The sequence below is a fragment of the Mercenaria mercenaria genome, chromosome 1 (genome assembly GCF_021730395.1).
Source record: "Mercenaria mercenaria strain notata chromosome 1, MADL_Memer_1, whole genome shotgun sequence".
NCBI classification, from domain to species: domain Eukaryota; kingdom Metazoa; phylum Mollusca; class Bivalvia; order Venerida; family Veneridae; genus Mercenaria; species Mercenaria mercenaria.
The window spans coordinates 75,562,312-75,584,460 of NC_069361.1; the positions used below are offsets into that span (position 1 = coordinate 75,562,312).

Sequence of the window (22,149 nt, forward strand, 5' to 3'; positions counted from 1 at the left end):
AAGAAGTTAAAATATTGAGGGCTATTGTCTTTCATAAAATCTTTAACTAGCATACTTACTTAAGAACTGGTGACGAAGCAACTGTGTAATAGAAGTATAAATATATCCATAGACCAGATTCGTGCCGTGTTTGCGAGCGGTAAGTGCTATTTCATCAGGAAATAAACTGCAAATGTAGACAGTCATATTAAGGATGTTAAGCATTGTCCTCTCATATCTACGGAATCCTGTTAGGACCATGTCGCTTTGAGGTCGACGCACGACAATGCGACACGACATCGTGACAATGCGACACGACAATGCGATGCGACAGTGTGACACGACACACGACAATAATATCGTAGTGTCATGTCATATTGTCGCCTTTCAAAAACGCGATATTTCTCATTGTCTCGTCGCATTGTCGTGTGTCGTGTCGCATTATCGCGATCTCGTGTCGCGTTGTCGTGTCACATTGTCGCGATATCATGTCGCATTGCCGTGTCTGCCTTTTTTGCTGCTCGCGACGCGCGACAATGCAACACGACATGCGATAACGCGACGCGACACTCAACAATGCAAATCGATATTTCGCATTGTCGTCTTGAAATGTACTGCGTCGTAACTGTGCTGGAATCGCGACACATGGCAATGCGAAACGACAAACGACAACGCGATGCGACACGCGACAACGCGAAAGGACGCTCGACAATTCGAAACGACATGGTCCTAGCAGGGTTCCGTTTATATCGGAGAAAGTAAAAATATTACAAAATGAATTGTAAAACAATCGTCAGATAAAGATATGTGATCTTGCATTGAAAGGAACACGACTATTAGTAGTGTTAAAGAATATTCTGTTTACGCTTCGTTTGTTTGTATGTTTCGTTTTGATTTTTAGTGACTTCGACACAATTTGAGGTCATATGGCGACATTCCAACTTCTGATAATGATACAGACCACAGGTGCTTCTCATGGCATTGTTTCAGACATGGTTGGGCATTTTTTGTGGAATCGCTGAGCATCCGTACTAGCTTAATTACTTCGTTTCTTGAAAGAAATTGCCGAGGCGACGCAAGTTCATTACAGAACAAGAGGCGCATAGCCGGTTGAACGCATAACCATTTTCACGTTTTGAAATGAACCATAATGTGGGTGTATCATAATAACAAACACATATCTCAACTGGTTTCTGATTTTAAAATGTAAAGTTTAACAGCCACTTTAGGATCTCTAAATTCTACTTCTAGCAATTTATGTATATCTGCGATGTGCATGTGCCGACTGCTTATCTGCAACAATAAACTTGTTTAATGGCATGTTCGTGTTTATGTAGGACAAATATATGTTATGCTGAAAAAATGTGATTAAAAAGAAACATATACTTGTAGTATTTGATTTATAATTGCTTAAATTAATCATAGTTAAAATGCTTATGATAAAATTAAACTGAATCGGTCACGTATTACATATTGAAACTAGCCTGATCATGTATGTCAATTGATCGTTTCGTGCCTGTCTAAAATTTTCAAGAACCATTTCTCTTTACCTGTTAATTTCAATCATTAGATAAAATGTAAAAGTAACTACTTTTAAATCCCGAATTCAGTTTTGTATTTCAATGGCCGACTGTTTAAAGTTGAGGCATGCATCGAAAACACTTATCCCTCACTGCTGTTGGTTCGAAATCTTGTTTATGGTGTAGAAATCTTTCATGTGAGGAAGACATTCAACTGGCTTGCGAAGGTCAGTAGTTCTACCCAATCGCCAACCTGTGCCTGAAGAAAGTCTCGGAGATTTTCCATAAAGATAAGATTGACCTATAACTGGTACAGTGTGACGTTAAACTGAACAAACAATTATACGAAATAACTGTAGAATTAATGTCTCAAAAAAGCATCAAAACATTTATATTGTTCAGTAGTAGTCAACTTTGTAATATATAATTCTTTCGGCCTAATACAGAATTTATGTACTAGAATTATATATTCCGATATGTATTATTTACACAATATTTTTCATGTTTTACATAAAACGGTTTAGAAGATAAAAACCTTTGTAGATGCACCTTGTTGCATGTAGTAAATTTCTCTATTCCAAACAAAGTGAAAGAATTTAGTAAAGAAAATACATGCCTTTACGCTACGTGCGATATATATTATAATCAGATAGTAGATCAATGTAAAAATGTAGTTTCAGTAAATTTTGAGAAGCTTAAAACATTGGTACACGAACAATGATTTATACGTTGACTGTTTCCATACATATGTTTTGGTTACAATGAATATAAACTGTTTTGCTATCTTAAGCAGCATTGCTGTAGGCAACTGATGTCACATATGATAATACATCTGTTATAAGAAATTCATTAATTCGAGTAGTACATCCATTGCAAGATCCCCGAGTAAGCTGCCGTCCTGTTTTTATTGTGTCTTGTCGGTCAGCGGCAAACTGGACGCTATATCTGCTTTAAACTGCAATTTGAAATAAATAGCTTTGATGTCAATAATTTATCTAGAAAATCTTTGTTCATAATACGCTCATATGGGCGACATAAATTGGTAGAAAAAAATAACAAGCCAAGAAAGAAAACTTGCAGAGAAAAGTTCTTGTTCCTATTTAAAATGAACAACACGGACTATTGCTGTCGCAATTTGCCATTCATGTTTTTATTGTTTTATTAAGATGACTGTGATAATAACATTTATTTATTTCTTTGAGAAAACGCATCCGCATATATAAGAAGGAAACAATACAAGACTTTTTGTAGTCAGACAAATGTCTTACCTAATTTCTCTGCTTTGTAATTGATCTACCTAGTACAGTTGTCGTTAATTTTTCATGTGATCAGCAACCTTCCACATATCAACAATCCACGTCGGCAATATATTGTGTAACCTAGCTTGTACCTATAAACAAAGAGGTGAAAAAGCAGTCATATGAACTATAAAATAGCACAGGAAACATTTATATCAATATTAAGAGCATTTATCGTCGCCAATAAATCTGGAAAAGTGGCATGGCCAATCAGGTCGGGAAAGTCACGTCATAACGGCTAAAATAGGAGAAAATTAGCGTCATAACACAAACAGTATCTGTCATAAATATGTTACACATTTTCTAGAAGAAAGTGACTTTAAAGCACATTGTTCGTAAACATACATTTTCAATTTTAATTTGAATGAATTGAACAAAGATCGATTCCCGATTACGATAGTGCCTTATATAGAAGATATTTACAAGTTGAAATAAAATGATAAAATGCTAGGCTCTGCCGAGCATTTTATCAATTTTATTCAACGAGTTTAATAAATTCAATATGGAAAGACACAAATGTAATATTCTTTTTATCACATTGTAAGATTTTCCTATCGAAACATCAAAATTAATAGACCAAGTAAATTCGCCCAATGTCTCCTATAAATAAACGATGTCAACGTCAAAGCTTTATTTCACTAGTGTATTATTAAATTTTTGTAATGACTTTATTTCACTCCAGCGACGTCAAACATGTGATAATTCGTATTATATTTTATTGTACCTCCGACAACAAAGTTGTAAGGGGTGGGGGGGGGGTATACTGGTTTCAGGTTGTCTGTCTGTCTGTCTGTCTGTCTGTCCGTAGACACAATTTTGTACGCACCATCTCTCCTCATCCCCTTGACACAATTTAATAAAACTTCACACAAGTGATCAGTAACGATAGAAGTTGTGCATGGGGCATGTTAGGTTCTTTCCGAAAAAATAATTGGAGAGTTATGGGACTTTGTTTTTTTTAATATACTATATACATAGACACAATCTTGTGCGCACCATCTCTCTTCATCCCCTTGACACAGTTTAATGAAACTTCACACAAATAATTAGTAACAATAGTAGTTGTGCATGGGGCATGTTAGTTTCTTTCAGAAAAAAAATTGCAGAGTTACGGGACTTTGTTTTTTGTTACTATACTATATACATAGACACAATCTTGTGCGCACCATCTCTCCTGATCCCCTTGACACAATTTAATGAAACTTCACAAAAGGGAACAGTAACAACAGTAGTTGTGCATGGGGCATGTTTGGTTCTTTCAGAATTTTTTTTGCGGAGTTACGGGACTTTGTTTTTTTGTTACTATACTATATACATAGACACAATTTGTGCGCACCATCTCTCCTCATCCCCTTGACACAATTTAATGAAACTTCACACAAGTGATCAGTAACAACATCAGTTGTGCATCGGGCATATCACGTTCTTTCAACAACAAAAATTGCAGAGTTTTGGGACTTTGTTTCTTGTTAACATACTATGTACATACAGTCTGCATATGCAATCTTGTGCGCGCCTAATCTTTCAAACCCTCGCACACAACTTAATGAAACTTCACACAAGTGATCAGTGCCAACCCTAGTTGTGCATGGTGCATGTTACATTCTTTTAGATAAATATTCTGCATAGTTATGGCACTTTGTTTTTTGTTACTATACTGTATACATACAGTCTTTATACATAAAGTCCACATAATTATGCAATCTTGTGTGCGTCAAATTGCAATGTACTGTGTCAGTGCATGCGGGGGGTACATTCATCACCTTTAGTGATAGCTCTAGTTGTCTCTGTTCTTATCTGTTTGTATATCAAACGCAGCGGATCGTATAAGACCATCTAATAATGACTTATACAAGCGGAAACACCGAAATACATGAATTGTAATTATTGTAATTTTAGCATATGTATAACATGAACCTTTCTACAAAATTATAAATACTAAAGACCTTAACACATGCGAATTTGAAAGTATATTATAGTTTTCATTTTTGATATGCAAACATACATTTTGACAACAACGTTAACGTTATTATATTTGTTACATATTTTATATCTACAATGATAATGCTGTTGTGATTTAGGATAGCCCCTTCAAGGGAAATTACCGCAAAATCATCTATAAACGAAAGTCGATTTCCATATCCATCTACTAGATATCTTGGTCTTGGTGTGTCACTGCACATAGCATGATCAGCTGCCAATACTACTGGCAATGATGCATGGTGTTTCGGTGGCCACTCAGCCATAGGTTTAGGCAACCACGAGAGCATGTATTCTCTTGTGTAATCTTTCTTTATGTGTTTCGGTGCGCTGTTCCACATCTCCTCTACTTCATTTATGTTTCTCTGTGTCTACAGAAATAAAAATATTTGAAAAAAGAAACCAAATGTACTTGTTTGTTCATTACCGAAACGAAACTGGAAAATTATATTGTTTTGTCATGTACAAGCTTAGATGAAATACTCAGTTTTTATGAAATTGTACGACTTGAGCGACCTGTGGAACTTCCACTTTTTCTATTTCATTTGCCTCTTTGATAAGTTTCGATTAAAGTTCGTTAATGTGGTGCAGAAATGTTACATTTCAAATTGTACAAGCTTACAATTGTATTATCATAGTTCTGTTTAGTACCAAATATTTTAACATATACTTTGTGTACAATGACTTTGCGCAATTAGGCCTCAACTGTATTTTAACATGATGAGATTAAGAAATAGCACCTAAAATTCTATAGACAGAAGCTTGAATAATGTTTATCTGTATAGATCTATTCCTAAAATTAAAAAAGAAACATTTTTTTATTTTGCGTAAGATTGTATAATAATTCCTGTACCTGTGGTCACAAATAATGACAACTCTTGGCACATGTACGTACATACAAAGTACAATGTATCGATATTGCATTTTACAGTGCATTGCCAAAGTAAAGCATCATTTACAAAATAAAGAAACTTGTTTTCACAACTAAGACAAAAACGATGAATTCATTTGAATAGAGTACATTTTGTATCTACGTCTGCCGGATCAATACCCGAAAAGTGTTCGATAATAAAATCAAAATCACTAACTATTTCACACTGCAGATTTATATGCTAATGTACCGAAGAAGAAAATGTCATATTCAGGAAGTTTAATAGCTCATTTGTGAAAATGTAATTATTTTATGCTCTCATTCTATGATTTTAAAATAAGTTTATGTAAAGAGCTTATTTTTTTTGTTTGGCGGTAAATTATAGTTTTATAAAAGTTTGCATTTACCATTTCCTTCGACTGGACCGACGTACATAATCCATACATTCCTGGTTCTATGACGATGACCTTCACATCGAACTTTTTCATCTCCAATCTAAGAGAGTCAGAGAGAGTCTCAATCCCGTGCTTTGCCGTCTCATAGTTAGACTGACATGCTCTGCTCAACCGACCATGAACACTCGTAATGTTAATAATCCTTCCTGAGATAAAAAATGTCAAGAACTATCATAGTAACAAGTATTTTGTTTAAGTATACATGTTCTATTATACGAGTGGTGTTTAATGAATACTGGAAAAGTGCTGTCATTTCTTCCTTAAACATAAAAAATCAATGTCAGGTCAAAATAACATTTTCATAATAAGTTAATACTAGTCCCTGTGGCAGCGTCATGTGACGTCATCTGGCCAACTTTATCTCTTTTTTCTATTTTGCGAGCGCTAGAACATTATTTGCATCTACGTATTTTTCAAGCTACATTAGAGATAGTGAAGTTGCCTTTGAGACAATGTGCATGCTCCGAAATCTGTAATTTAAATATTCACATTTAATACAAACAGATGTTTGTTCTTATCCATCATATTTTCAAATTTAGCACAATAGGACCAGAAATAAAAATAAACAATTACTTTTCCGAGTATTTTTTAACACCACTCGTGATATTTCAAGCAAAGGTCGTTTATTGACGACTTAGTCGTTAATGTTTCTTCGTGTACAAATTGTCCCTATGAAATGCATAAAAATGAATATGTAAATGTAGGGCAAAACAAGTTCACAGGATAGTAAATTGCATCTCCAATTAACAGCAAATGTGTTGAAAAAGCATATAATTATAGTAGTACCCATTTCCGGCCTTTTAAAGCCAACATGCCATACCATGAGTATTTTGCGACGCGTTTGGGAACAAATGAGGGAAGTGGTGAAGAGCAATTTGCTGTCTTCTAAAAGTTGAGGACTAAAAGTGACATTCTGCTTTTTGTGGTCTATTTTTTGGATCATAAAAGTTTTTGATAATTTGAGTGCCGATTTTGGCCAATATTGCATATGCCCTTTTATAAGCATTAATAAGTGTGTAGATAAGATCGATCACAAATGTGTTAGAAAAATAAAAGTGTGAATGAAATACGTATGGTTTACGATTCGTGTATATTCTTCTTGGGTATAATGTACACAGTTATGCTGAAAGTGCACATAAGGCACCTAGTACATATTTTAAACATGTCCATGTATTACCAAGCCTCCTAAATGGTTACCGCTATTCATTGCTATTTATGTTCATATAGGCGCACAATCGTCCATACATTGGCAAATGTTTTCTTATCTCTTAACTGACGGTAATTTTGTTCAAAGAAGACGAGATGGCCTTTCGTAGTACATCAGTGCTCTTGGAATTTTGTATTTCAGAATATTTTATCTAGTTTTTGTGTGTTTCCTCAAACCGTCTCCTTGAAACATCTCAGTAATTCAGTTATTGAGACTAAAGCCATTATTTTGCATATCAAATTTAATATAGAGATCGGAACAGGAGTGTATGAAACAAGTTTTGTGTGTTGCTATTTACCAGAAGCTGGTAATAAAGCACAACAGAACATTTTAATTTCATTTTGACTACTCCAGTCATGAATATTTGCTTTATAAAGTCATAAAAGAAACATTTTATACTAGCTATTAGATAACTCTACGGAGCTATTCTAGTTTTAGCCTACACATTTTGTGCAAATCACATGGGAACCAGTGGCTAAAATTGTTATTTTTCGTGTTTTCTTTTTTTCAATAGTTACCACTACAAGAGTCGTTTTGCAGAAGGATATTCATTATTTTTAACGCAATTCAGGCTAGTATTATTTAGTAATTTACAGATGACACTTTGATCAACATTACGCTGTTTTTAACATGATATGCATATTAATGCAAATATTTTATTTGACAAAAAACAATAATCAAATAATAATTATAACAACTGCAAAGGCTTATCAAGAAGGAAGTGTTAATTTGGCCATTCAGAAAAAAAAGCTTTTTAAATAAGACATATGTGTCACTGTTATATAGTTTATCTACACACTCTCTCTCTCTCTCTCTCTCTCTCTCTCTCTCTCTCTCTCATAGACTTTTACACAAGCTTTATCTCTATTATGTTTACATATGGCAAAAATTAAATAATTTCGCGTAATCCTTTTGGGTTAGATACGGATTGTGGTAAATAATGATTGTTCTTAAATACCACCTTCAAACGCGATGAAATGAAAACTAATATATCACAAAACACGTTGTTTACCTTTAGTCTGCCTTATTTGTGGAAGAAATTTCTTCATTACACGAATGGCTCCGTAAAAATTCACGTTAAAGCCTTTTTCGTAAATAGAAATCGGCGTCAGCTCCACCTCTCCATACATGTTCATTCCTGCATTGTTAATTACACCATATAGACCTGTCGTAGACAAAAATGTAAACACTTTATACTTATGAGTCAGTCACAATGTGACACTACTTCCAAGTTAATACCGCATGCATGACTGCTTGAGTGAGGTACTGTCTGATTTATTTGCATAATTTAAGACAAAAACATAAACCAGTTTTAAAAAGAACCTACTGTTTATACGAATGAAATAATGGTTGAAGTCTTATTGGATTTTTTTATAGAATCAGACTGCAATGGTCCAACTTTCAATATTGCACACGATTCAAAATTTCCGAAATTGAGGAAAAATTTTTTGCGGATGTTATAAGACCAAAATTCATACCTAAAATATCATCAATTAGATCAAAGTATCACAGTACTTGTGGCAGCTTTAAAATGGTGCATACCTAATACATATATAGTTTTAGACAGTATGTGAACTTACACTAAAAATCTGGAAGAATTGTCACAAATTATTTTATTAGTTACCATGAACTTTAACTGTGAATGCAGCTCTACAAACACATTTAAGAAAAGTTGATTCTCTACCTTTAAAGCTAGTATCTAAAAATAAACTTGTTTATACAGAAATGCGCATTGGGTATCATAAGGAAAAGCAACAACCAATTACATGATCACGTTAATTGCCGTTTCGCAACCAACACCAGATTAACTTGACCTTTATTTGTTTTATCAAGATGAGTCCCAAATTTTATACCAAACGTTCAGTTACATATTCATTCAATTACATGATTACATGAACTGATATACACTGTATATAAACAAAACTGTATCCAACCGGATGTTGCGAGCTGATTTTGATGGCGACAGTAGTAAATCCACGCACTGGTTGTAGATTATTGTGATTTACAGGATAACTGCTTCAGAACAGCAAGAAATCCTTTTTTAAACATGAACCGAGGATAAAATTGTTCCTTTCTCACTATCTTTTGTAACCCCATTCGGCATGTATGTCATAAAATCTTGGTAAATCACCGGCGTTTACACAAGTAAAAACGTCATGTCTGTGCGGAAACCTATTTTTGAGTCTGAAATATGTTAAAGAGGAAATATTGGCTGCAAACAAACTGTTTTTGAGAATACTGGGGTCGAACACAGATATAGGAAAACTTGTATCTTCTTTAAAATTGCGTATATGGTCAAAATGTTAGGCTAGGTGTTGCACAATGAATGTATGACTTATTGAAATGATCCTGTCTGCTTTCTTGCGAGCACAGATATTCGTTCTGTATGACTTTTTGGTAGTTTTCATCGCGATTTTGAATCAATTATTGCTGATTCTGTATGACGTATTGCTTGTTCTATCGCGATTATGTATTAATTTCTATAAAGGAACAAATGATTGGTTAAAACGAAAGTTTGGTTTTTTGCAGGGCATGGAGGAATACGACTGTATATATTGTCAATTTTTAACCCAAGACTTCAGCACAGCCATCACACACTGCACAGAAAAGCACGAAAAAAATGTGTAAAAATTAAAATATCCAAATATGAATCTTCAAGAAAGCAAAAATCAACATACACAAAGGATTTTAAGATAATACCAAAAGATGTGAACGCTTCCAAAAACATATTGTACCAAATAATGAGAAAAAACTATTCGAGTTTCTAACATGCCAAATGAATCTCCAATAAAAAAAAATCCGAAGACAGCAACACCAATTAAAGATGTTCACAAGAATTTAGAAAAACTCAATGAATTTCAAAAAGAAGAGGAAGACTTAAATGCTTTTTTCGAAGATATGTCACTTTTGGAATCATCTGTTGAAGTGCAAACATAATTGTTTAGTTTTCAGCATGTTATAAGCGCCAAACATCCCAGAGACAGGCTCAAATTATTATATATTTCTCCTTTCGGTTTCATTGCCAATACAGAACTGATTTGTTCAAAATTGAATATGTTCATATATAAGTGAATGAACAATACAAAGCATCAGTCATACTTTCTGTATGCTGTTTTTGGTTCCTTTTTTAAATACAGGTAATATTTATTTCCAATATTCGATTGACATTCTGTCAGGTCAGGGATGTTGGTACAACCACTGATTATAACGTACCATGTTACGTGTAAACCGTACACTTTGATTAGTTGTTTAACCCTTAGCATGCTAGATAAATTGTCGTCTGCTGGAAATGTCGTCTGCTAAAATTGTAAAGTTCATTCAATTTGCTCCAAAATTGGAAGAAATATTGTCAGAGTAGCAAACAGCTTGGAACCTGATCAGACGCCGATTTAATCGGCGTCTGATCTGGTTCCAAGCTGTTTGCAAAGGCTGTTAAATTCGCCTGCAGCAGGCTAAGGGTTAAACTACTTTTTGGCCGAGGAAAACGCTAAAACACGACAAAATCAGAACTGCAGCTCACAAGAATTGATACAAATTTCTCATAATCAACCAGTATATCTCGCAATTATTGATACAAACTCCTCACAAGAAAGATACAGATGATAACTTTTGTTTGCGAAAGAGATCATACAGTATAGACAGAATACCTGTCTAAAGTTTTGTACAATATTTTCGTGAATTATTTCAATTCCAATGCGAATTATATGATAAATGCGAGATTATACATCAACTTGTGAATTTGACAGGTTAATATTTCTCCTTTTCATATTCCAGTACAAGCAAATCGCTCGTTTTTCGCTGCCGGTCGAAACACGATGGTGTGATCTTTGGTGATACCGTTTTCGCACAAATATTACGATGTGTGACAGCAAATAAGACACCCGAAAGAATAAACATCTCTGCTGGATACGACTATATCATTTAATTGATGTTTATTCCGAAGAAACTTCTTAAAATTTACATTTTACTGTAGTCGGTGACCGCTCGATTCGTGTAATCTGTCAAAATCAGCTCGCAACATCCGGTTGGATACAGTTTTGTTTATATACAGTGGATATACAATGTGCTACTAAAAGTGATCTGACTAAAATTAAATTTGGTGTAACATGTAAAATACTTGCCAGTACTGGGCATATTTTGTGTCACATATTGAAAGGCTTCTTCAACACTTTTATCATCTGTGATATCAATGGGGACTACATGAAGCCTATTCGACGACTGTGATCGCAAGGTGACTGCTCCTTCGCCTTCTTTGTGTAAGCATCCAGCAAACACGGTAAAGCCAATCTCATCGAAATGCTTTGCAAACAAGTAGCCAAGTCCTACAATTAGTTCAAATTGGTAAAAGGCAATGTCTTAATACGAAGTTCAACGTAACATAGTCAAATGATTGTGAAAACATTAAAATTTTGCAATCTGGCATTAAGTCTTATTCTTATATGACTAGGCAATGCTTAAATCATCACAACAATATTATGTTGACGTCATGTCGAGGTGATATTTAGCGCCATATACGCATCGAGAAATAGCGCTTTCAAATTTTATTAAATATTTTATTTTAAAACACGTTTAAATGGAATGTCACATAACACAACTATTTTGATCAATTTACACACACACTGAGTTGGTAATTCGCTGAGCAAAATAAATCATCACAAGATGTATTACCATTTTCGGTCCAGGCGAATATAAAGGAAGGGGCGTGGCAACCTACATTTTGGCGCCACAAATCTGCGAAGAAACAGTTTTGTCACATTTTATCTAAATTTTACAGTAAAATACTTGTTAGAATCGAAATAATTTGTAGTAAAACCGTATTTAAACACTATTTATACGCCCCGGCAGCTATACGTTGTACGAACTGATTATCACGGGCTACGCCCTGTGAAATTATTACGCTCGACGTGTAACTGTCCATCGTGCGTAAATAGAGTTATAACACTGTTTTGATTTAAATTATTTCTTAATCTAAAATTAACGTGTAAAAAGGTAACTTTCGTGTGAGACAGCCATGATGCCGCTTCAAGAAGTCAGTAGTTTTGGCCGGAAATAATGGTCTTCCTCCACCAGCTGCAAAGTAGCCATACGATCTGTAGCTCGGTGTAGCGAAAACAAAATAGCAAATGAACAGAAATTTTAAAATTAGGTTTCAGTATAGTAAGCAAAAACTAGCACAAGTAAACTAATCGAACCAACACTGTTCTAACTGAACCAAATATTTGCACACAAAGGCAGATGTATTGTTTTTCGAGAATAATGTGCTGTATTACACAAAGAAGTATATTAACAATAAACTGAATTAAAAGTGAGGCATATGTCAATCATGGTTATAGATAAGAGTATGAAAAATAATAATGTTTTTTTTTTTTTCATTAAAGCAAGGAAATAAATACTGATTTTACGTAGCTATACATGCTCCAGAAAAGAACTATATCTAACCAACTATTTTGTATGTAAGACATGTCAGATATAAAATGATATGACAGAATGGTGATAACTGGCATGACCAGAATTAATTATTAGGCCGCAAAATGCAAAATGATTCCACAGTCCTGTACGTGCTACTATATTGTTCTTCGGGCAATGTAACATAACCTGTTGACGTCATGTTGTATGCATATAAAAGAGTACTTCCCTATTTCATGCACACTCTCTCATTTTTCATAAAGGATAAATTTGAATCAAAATTACATATACCAGAACCATGTTTTAATAAATGTAAACACTAACCTAAGTTATATGACATTTTTGTTTTAATTAATTTTATTTCCATCAACAGCAGGCAGTATACATTGAAAAAATGAATAAATCGGAGATCTCGTTATAACTTTCTGACTAAATACACTTAAAACGTGGCCTAAATCGACTTTAAAATAATGCTTTTAAATTATTAGTGTTACACCGCATGTTTTAGCCAAATTATTCAGCAGGGTATCTGAAACGTATCTTAAATGTATACTTAATGCACACAATTTTAATTAAATGTGCATAGTATATCCGACTCTTGTAATGATTATGGGGTAATTTATATAACGAAAATTTATATTTAAACAGGGCGGAAGGCTATAAAAGTGTCTGCAATTTCTAAATTTATATAATGGTCATCAAGAGGTAAGTAAAATGTTGTATCAAAACTGTTACCTGTATCACATCCGGTAATGAAAACTCCTCTTCCATTTGCCGAAATTCTTCTAGTTGTTCTTTGATCCAAAACATACCGAATGATTTTGTAAACAAAATACGTAAGAGAACATATTAAGAAATATTTTGTAAACATGTATGGCAAAAATATAATGGAAATTACAAACAAGTTTCTATATGTTTCGTATCTCATTTTTGTAAATTCCACATCAAACTTTTTCGTATGAGCATACAAGTATATAAATACAAATACACTGTTTATTGCCTATATTGTGTGAACCCTTCTATCGGTGTTGTACAAAGTGTAGTTTATCTTGTTTTATGTGTTGACCTTGTGTGTATACACTGTTAACACAACCTTACAGTTTTAAACATTTTACTTCCAATTTTATCTCAAATACCGTGCTATACATGTACACTACTGGATGCACATACCATTAAACATGGTTTAAAACCCTGTAAAATATCCATTAAAATAGGAAAAACCGTTTATTCACCCCATTAATTCTTGCATCACTTTATTTAACAGGTTTCACAATATTAATGGGTAACATGTTAAAATACCATTAAAACACCCATTTTTGACCATGAATCATGCCATTAAAAATTTAGTTGTGTAAAGTAATGCTTTGAAAAAATAGTGAATCTGTATGTTTTGAATTAACAGGATATTCATGACCCTTAATTAATGCATTATATTAGCTCTTACGATTTCATTAAAGTAACTTAATGACCCTAATGCAATTGATGCCTATATCCACATTCTGTAAATGTGATTCGAATATTTTTTTTGTTTTCGCTTGCATCATTGATGCTTATATTCCAGTCCATATTGCCTAAAGGATTTAATCACATAATACATACTACCACACATCGTGATAATCGATGTTATTTAGTCCTAAAGTTATTCCTGATCGTTACGCCATTTTTTTTCAAATGTTTGCCAAATTGTGTTCCTACAAAAATCGGATTTATTTCAATGAAAGTCGGATGAAAACATATTAATTTATTTGATAACATCAATCTACATTATTTTGGTAAGGGTAAATATGTATTGATGCATGCCACTTTTTCTGTTTTTTTGTTTTTCTTGTCCAAATAATCAGCATTTGTATAAGAAAATGGGTGGGGTAAGGAATTTACTAGGGTTTATAGAGAAGTGAACAGTACACATGATTGTAAAGATATACAGTCTGATTTAAATTCATTTGGGGCGTGGGTAGATCAACCGCTTCTTCGTTTCAATGAATCAAAGAGTGTGGTACGCTTGATTGGGGAGGGGGGGGGGGAGCTACTTGTGATGCAATCCCTCAAACCTTTGCTCTTAGCTGTTTAAGTGCATGCACCTGAGCACAAAGTACTGAAGTAGAGCTAAATTGTGATTGCCCATTGTGCGCTGACATTGTCATCAACAGTTGCTTTTTGAATACATCTGATGCCTAATGCCTGCACCAATAAAAACATGGTCAGAATGTCAATATTATAATGTTGAATAGTTAAAACTACCCACATGGTCACTTGATCTATTGAACCGGTACCTGTAAACCCTTCTCAGTACAACACAATACAATACAATATCCATTTATTTTCTCATTTCATATGAACATATGACAGAATAAGGATACAATATGACAAATGTTTGTACGAGGCTGTTACATGTGTTTACATTACAAAATAATGAGAGAAAAAAGAAGAAACAAATATTCTTCTATCATTTTACAAAACACTACATATGTATAGATACTATTACATGTGTAGCAATACGTAGTTTAAATCAATACGGCAAATATCAATATGAAGTTGATTACCTTAAGATGTCTAATTCTGATGGCAAATTTTCATGGCCCTTAATTTGATATAACATTAAAATATTACGAACCCATTAAAATTGAATCCGACATATTTAATGAGACCATTAATCAGGTTTTTAATACTTAACGGCCATTAACAGAGTATTAAAAAAATAATGGCCCCATTAGTTCTTACTAATTAATGTGGTATTAAGGGATACATTTTACTGGCACATTAATTTCATGCCAATTAAATATTTTCATGGAGTTTTAAGGAGCCTGTTAACTTATTTTAATGGTTTATTTTAAGCAGCTTTTCATGGTCATCAAAGTCATTTTAACAAGGTATATTTTACCAGGGTTTTAATATACTTATTTCATGGCTTTTTAATGTATGGCATTAAAACTATGGTCATGAAAATCCCATTAAATAGTAAGAAGTAATGGGTGAATTTTAATGGTGACCTGTTAAAACTCTGTTAAAAACGTTTGAAAAAATTAAGGCTAATTTCATGACCCTTTTAATGGCATGTGCATCCAGTAGTGGTACCTAAAAATATCTTTAGGTTATATTGAACTCGCTCAGTTTAACATCTTTCTACCTTTAATTAAGAAATAATAAATATGTCCCTATATTGTATCAGTTAATAAAATATGGGCAGGAATTCGGATGCGTTATGATTAAATCACGAGTGAGTAGCACGAGTGATTTAATATTCGCATCCGAACGACTGCCCATATATTATTAACTGATAAAATTATTGGAACATATAGACTATTATTTCGATTCTAACCACGCAAATTCTTCGCATTTTACAGCACTACATTTAAGCTCGATACGTCATTCGGCTGGTCATATGCTATTATAAAAGCCTCCACACAATGGAACGCGTTGTATGATGGAATTTTCTGATATTCAGTTAATTTTAATTAAAGTATTAAGTGGCTATGAACATGTTATTTTCAATAACATCTTAGGTTGGAGTACACGTCACTTATGATGACACTGCAACATACACACCAGAATATTGCGGCATATAAACACGTAAACATTTGAGTCTGGAAGATTGGAGCATAAATAATAATTTATTTACTGTCAAGGTAGAATTTAAAAATAGTTGACATTTATGATGCCTACAACGCAGAAATTGTAAACAGCGTAGATCTACACGACCAGATATCGGTACTGTGTAGTCTGCCTGAAACATTTTCTTACGGGAAAAGTATAAACAAATAAATGCATCAGTTAGAAATTGTTTGTTTCAGAAAATTTGATGACTTTTTATTACCACTACGTAGCACTGAAAAAGTTGAGTATGTAGTCGGCATACAACGGAAGCAGAGTAGAATCTCACAATCATGTTACAATCGTGGGGTGGAATGAAACAGCTATATTTCGCCGTAGATTTATGTTTAGGTGATAACGATATATGTTAAACGCTACGGATCATATTAGAATTTGGTTCTAATATCAGAAGTTTCAAACTTGTCTATTGCATAAATCAGTTATGCCCTCGCCTTACGTTATCTGTCTTTTTAGTCTTACTGATTTCTATATTTCTCATTAACGCTTAGTCAACCTAATTGAATATACTGCACACTCAGGAGAATTTGTAAACGCTAGAATAAAACCCGAGAAATAATAAATGTTATAAATGTATTACTTAAAAAATGTAAAAATAATTTAAAATGATTAAACGATCAAAGGTAAAAATTGTTCCTTTTGAACAAATACAGTAACTGTGAAATCATTTGAATTCGCCGACATGAAATTTCGTGCAAACGGCAAAAATGACAGTAACTGTTTCGCACGGTCTTAAATTCGCGTATTAAAATTTCAAATTGTAACATTTTGAGAAAAACTGAAATCAACTAGCGTAAAATATACATAATATTTCGTAAAGGAAATGAATTATGAAACTTATATTTATGTATTAAACGGATTATTGATAGCGCGGTCTTAAATTCGCGCATCGTTCAGGAAATACGCGAAAATTCGTCCTACGTGAATAAAAATTATTTCACAGTTACTGTAGCGTAATGACGCTATTGAGATGTAAAACAGAAATCAAAACGTCAGTGCTATTATTTTGAGAGTATATTTTTCTAAAATTACATGCTAAATATTACTTGTCATTTTGACCAATAAAATCGTAAGAATTTTCTTCACCTAAAATTAAATGTTATCTGTCTTACAAATTAGTGCAGGTTTCAAGGACATATGACCGATCGTAAGATGAACCAACACGGCACAATGACATATTGCTAACACAATTTAAAACTGTGATGTAAGGAGCCGAGACCAAGAAATATTCCGAGCTTGGTTTGTTTCACAGTTTTGACGGATACGCAATTTCACCTCTAAAGATTCTTGTTTTCTTCCAGGGGTCACAATATTGTTTATTGTAAGTGATTTAAAATTTGAATATAAAGTTTGACAATTTGTCTAACTAAAATACATAAGAAGATGCCTAGTATCTGAATCAAAGTAAATTGTTAGCTGTAACATATCATTCCTAATTTAGCCTCCTTTTAAAAAAAAGAATGAGTGTTGTATTTTCCTTATGTTGCAGTGATTTACAATCAATAATATATCACCTTTCGCAGTTACTTTGCTGTTTTCAGTTGAGATTTTATTACAGTAGTACGTTCATGATATGTTCAACGAATATATATCCGGAATGTCGCGTGTGACTGATTCTAAAACTGCATCGCCCATAGCTGAGTCAAGTCTTAAATTATTTGAAGTAATTACGCGCTGGAATAGTGATTAACCAGTCGCCTTTGAAAGAGACAAACACCGACTGCTGATCCACTTTCCGTAACATGATGTCTCCTTGATTTCTCTTCAAATATCAGACAATACGACTGATGTCATATACAGGAGTGGTCAAGATGTAACACTGTCTTACTACGAAACAAGGCTTTGTGAGTTCAACCCAAGGCTCCTTTATCTAATATTACCAGCATTTGGATGAGTCTCATCTATGGGTGCTTTACACCTTGTATGCTTGAGAACTATGAAAGCTTTTGAAATTGGAGTGTCTCTTGTATACTTCACTATTCTTCCAGAAAAAAATACCAGCAGTCGTCATCGAGATTTTGCCCATATAGGTTTCCGGTGACCGCTACAAAAAGGCAATTATACGTCGTTTTAAAAACTGGATGGTAACTTTAACTTTTTAAATTTTCAAATTTAGCCTCAATAGATTTAGATTTATCGTTAAAACATTCATGATGCCCCTTTTCGAAGTATATATAGTAACGCTTTCTCATTTCATCAGTTGCCTAAATCTATTTGTCTTTTACATCTGTAGGCTCGAAACACAAACTGAGGATGTATAATTCCCCCGTGCAGGGTTATAGTATGTCGGTTGTTCTGTGTAGGTGCCAGCCTATGCTTAGAATCACATCGTTGTATGATAAAATATTCACGTTGAGGGTTTGTAAAATCTAGCATAGTTGCTATGTGAAACAATTATAGTGCATAGTTTAGATATCTTGAAACATAAACACATAATACAATTCATGTCTTCAAATCTGTGCTTATCCATCCACAATGGTGTAAACTTTGATTTTAGGTTTTAAGACATATACAGTTTGTACTGGCCTAAATGGTAACATAATATTCAATTTATCATTTAAGGAAAAGTATATTAATATAGTCATAAAATTAGCACGAGTCTCTTGATTGGTTTCTCTTTAATATTTTAATATGGTTATACAGCGATTTGATCATTTACAGACCATTTACGTTTTTTTTTTTTTTTTTTTTTTTTTTTTTTGAATCCGTATGATAATTCTCAGCTACAATGACGTTTTTACAAGCACTTAAAGCCTCGTTATTATGTACTAGCCCTTAGAAACGTTCCATGATTCAATTTATTTCGAAATATTGTAGTGTATATTAATAATGAAACGCATCTGTAGTTTCCAGATTATGAGTGATAAAAAATAGATTAATATCATACCAGAAAACGGTAAAGATATTTCTTTTAAATATTTCAATACTGTTCCCCTAGTAAAAGTATTGATATTGATGCTTTCTATAATTGTGGGTGGTATAGATATAGATTTCGCGAAATTACTTAAAAATATTTTACATCTTCTTAGAGGTTATTTTACCATGATCAAATATAGTCGCGAGTTTACGGTCGACGGCGACTACTAAACAAAATTGAGAAACGAGACATAAAAAGACATAATTGAAATCTGTTTTTACCACATTTTTTTAACTTAATATTTTCACCGACATATATCATTCATAAAATAATCCGATATATTTTGATTAAAGAACTCTAGAAGCATTTTCTGCAAACAGGAAAGGAGTTTTAATAGCCATTTGTGATTCAGGTTAAAGAAACTTTAACGCGTTCAGATAATGTAACTTTGCACATTTTGTTAAACATTATATAAAATTAGAATTCACAGACACTTTCATAGCCGTTCTTTATAATCAAATTTACATTTTAACAGTCATTCTCTGTAACCACTGAGAAAATTGTGCCACGCATAGTCAAGCATTTTCTTCAAACTCCTGCCATACAATGATAGGATAGATGTAATAAATAAAAAACATTTATAACCTCAATTTGATAACTGGTTGCCATAGAAACGAACTGTATTTTTAGGAAAGTCACAAAATCCTGCCATACTCGGACGCTTGGTACAGTAATTTGATTTTTATCCATAATATCATTTAACATCTATATTTTTTATATTGATATGCATCAAAATAGTTTAACTCGTGTTCAGCATTCACTCAACATTCACGATACCAGCCGAAACGATTTATAATACATCATTAAGGCCCTTAAATGTAACAAAAAAGTGTTTAAAAGGTGCTTACTTTTGGTAAATGTTATTTGAATATGCATCTGGTTTGCATAAATTGATATATTGGGCTAAATTGGCAGAAAATTTAACTTACATAAACATCAATAACATATTTGGGAATCTATCTAGTTTCCCCATAAACGCGATTTTAATATAAAGCTTATTTCCCTTTCTGCTACTGATTTATCCCCCTTTGATGATCTTCACAGAGGAGATATAGGCAACATTTAAAAACAATTATGGCGGAGAGCTGTCTTTGCCACGAGTTTTCAGTGTCATTGTCGTGCTATATAAATGGTTTATCGTTAGGAATCATAATAAATGATTGCAGAAGACCAACTTTGTTTATATTTATCAGATTCAGGTTGCGTTGATCTTAATTCGTACTCGAAACCTGTTATTTTTGGTAATCATCATCGGGATCATTTACGTGAATTGAAAGTTAAACACACTCCGTACCATAACGTGTGCTATTCTGGATACACATTCAGGGACTACGGAAAAATATGAGCGACAGATCTCTGGAGAAAATTTGTTGACAGTTATTTCAGCAATCGAAGTTATATTTTCCACAGGCAGTCCGCACAGGAAAGGTACTCGTAATAAGTTTTGATTACTGGCATAACAATTAACATGTTTTATCAGTGTTTATGATCTGACAATTTTCATGTATCTACTTTATTTTTTTATTCAGACTCTATGATTTGTTCATAGGAAATACCAGAAATACCTAAGAACAGTATTTCAAGCTTTGTATTACATGTAGTCAACATAATTTGACGATCAGATTGGTATGTAAAGTTGTGACGGGGAAGTCAAAACGTTAGTTCTGGCTACCATAACTTAACTGAAGCCATTTTTATATTCTAATAGTCACATCCATTAGAGATCCATAACATTAACAGCTGAAGCTGGATTATTTTAGCTGTATAACTGTCAATACTCTGCAAGACCAAAATAATGGCAGATATATCACAATACACAGTCGTGTAATGTTATTGGTTTTATCGCTTGCGCGTTATGCTGTGCAGATGACTGATGTGGTAAACAATAATCATGTACAGTACATACCTACATTCATTGCATTGGTTTAAATCACCGAATAATTCGTAATTTTGGAAATCAATTGATAAATTTTACTTAAAGCAATATAAATTAGTTCTCAGGAATTTAATCTCCTTTTGCTAAAAGTAAGTTTTGTTTGAATCTTTGGCGAGCTTGTGACATATTTGCATTTAAACATATAGCTTGTAGCATGTCAGCTGTGATGAAAATTTCAGCGGAATTTTCTCCACTATTTGGGTCTTAGAGTGTTTGACACAAGTGGAGGTATTGCCCATATGAAACAATTATCTCGATACTTCCTAGGATTGCGTCAAATTAGTTTGACTATGATTTCAAGATGAAAAATATGTTCCTGGAGTCTTATATTTTACAAATCAGGCCTGCTTTGTAGGATGCTAAAGTTATGTCCTAGATTTTGACATATACAGTATACACACATTACACATTTTCTTTTTTTTGTGTGTGACCATGTTTTTTATTTATCCTCCCGCCAAAGGCGAAGGGGATATTAGAAATGCTCTCCGTCCGTCCGTCCGTGCGTCCGCAACATTCTTTGTCCGGAGCATAACTCAAAAAGTACTGGGGGGGATTTTCTTCAAACTTCATACACTGATAGAACATATTGGGAGGAAGTGCAGTGTGCAAGAACGGTAACTCTGCCTTGCCTTTTTTTGAGTTATTCCCCTTTATCATATTTTCTTAAAGAATTTTGTCCGGTGCATAACTCCAAAAGTACTGGAGGGATTTTCTTCAAACTTCATACACTGATAGAACTGATTGGGAGGAAGTGCAGTGTGCAAGAACATTAATTGTATATAAGATTCCCTGTAAACAACACAGTAAGTGTACAAAGCAATGGGTATATTGCAATTTTTATTTTTATGCCCCCACTTTGCGGGGGCGGGGAGTGGGGGGGTATATAGATTTGCTCTTGTCCCGTCCTTCCGAAAATGTTGTGTCACACGTAGCTGTGAAACTATTTGACGTAGAGTCACAAAACTTTACAG

The 22,149-nt window shown here is 33.5% G+C and overlaps 2 protein-coding genes across 2 annotated transcripts in view; both read right to left on the reverse strand.

Moving 5' to 3' along the window:
- LOC123533700 (gephyrin-like) overlaps window positions 1–22,149 on the reverse strand; it is a 473,298-nt gene that overhangs the window by 252,733 nt on the left and 198,416 nt on the right. The gene's annotated exons all lie outside the window — the stretch shown is intronic.
- Window positions 1,162–13,797, reverse strand: LOC123533717 (D-beta-hydroxybutyrate dehydrogenase, mitochondrial-like). The gene is made up of 7 exons (XM_053551177.1): window positions 13,452–13,797; window positions 11,432–11,632; window positions 8,323–8,475; window positions 6,056–6,249; window positions 4,903–5,148; window positions 2,768–2,889; window positions 1,162–2,454 (listed from the first exon to the last, which is right to left on the reverse strand). Exons 1-6 carry the CDS (start codon window positions 13,642–13,644, stop codon window positions 2,812–2,814), a joined length of 1,065 nt encoding a protein of 354 aa, XP_053407152.1. The 5' UTR covers window positions 13,645–13,797; the 3' UTR covers window positions 1,162–2,454; window positions 2,768–2,811.

What these genes read in the sequence shown, in the direction of transcription:
- LOC123533717 (XM_053551177.1), bottom strand. Translation starts at nt 13,644, where the DNA reads ATGAGATACGAAACATATAGAAACTTGTTTGTAATTTCCATTATATTT. An exon ending in CGGTCCAGTCGAAGGAAATG is followed by an intron (nt 5,149 to 6,055) that starts GTAAATGCAAAC and finishes TTATTTCTGTAG; the next exon opens with ACACAGAGAAACATAAATGA. An exon ending in CGTTTATAGATGATTTTGCG is followed by an intron (nt 2,890 to 4,902) that starts GTAATTTCCCTT and finishes CTTTGTTTATAG; the next exon opens with GTACAAGCTAGGTTACACAA.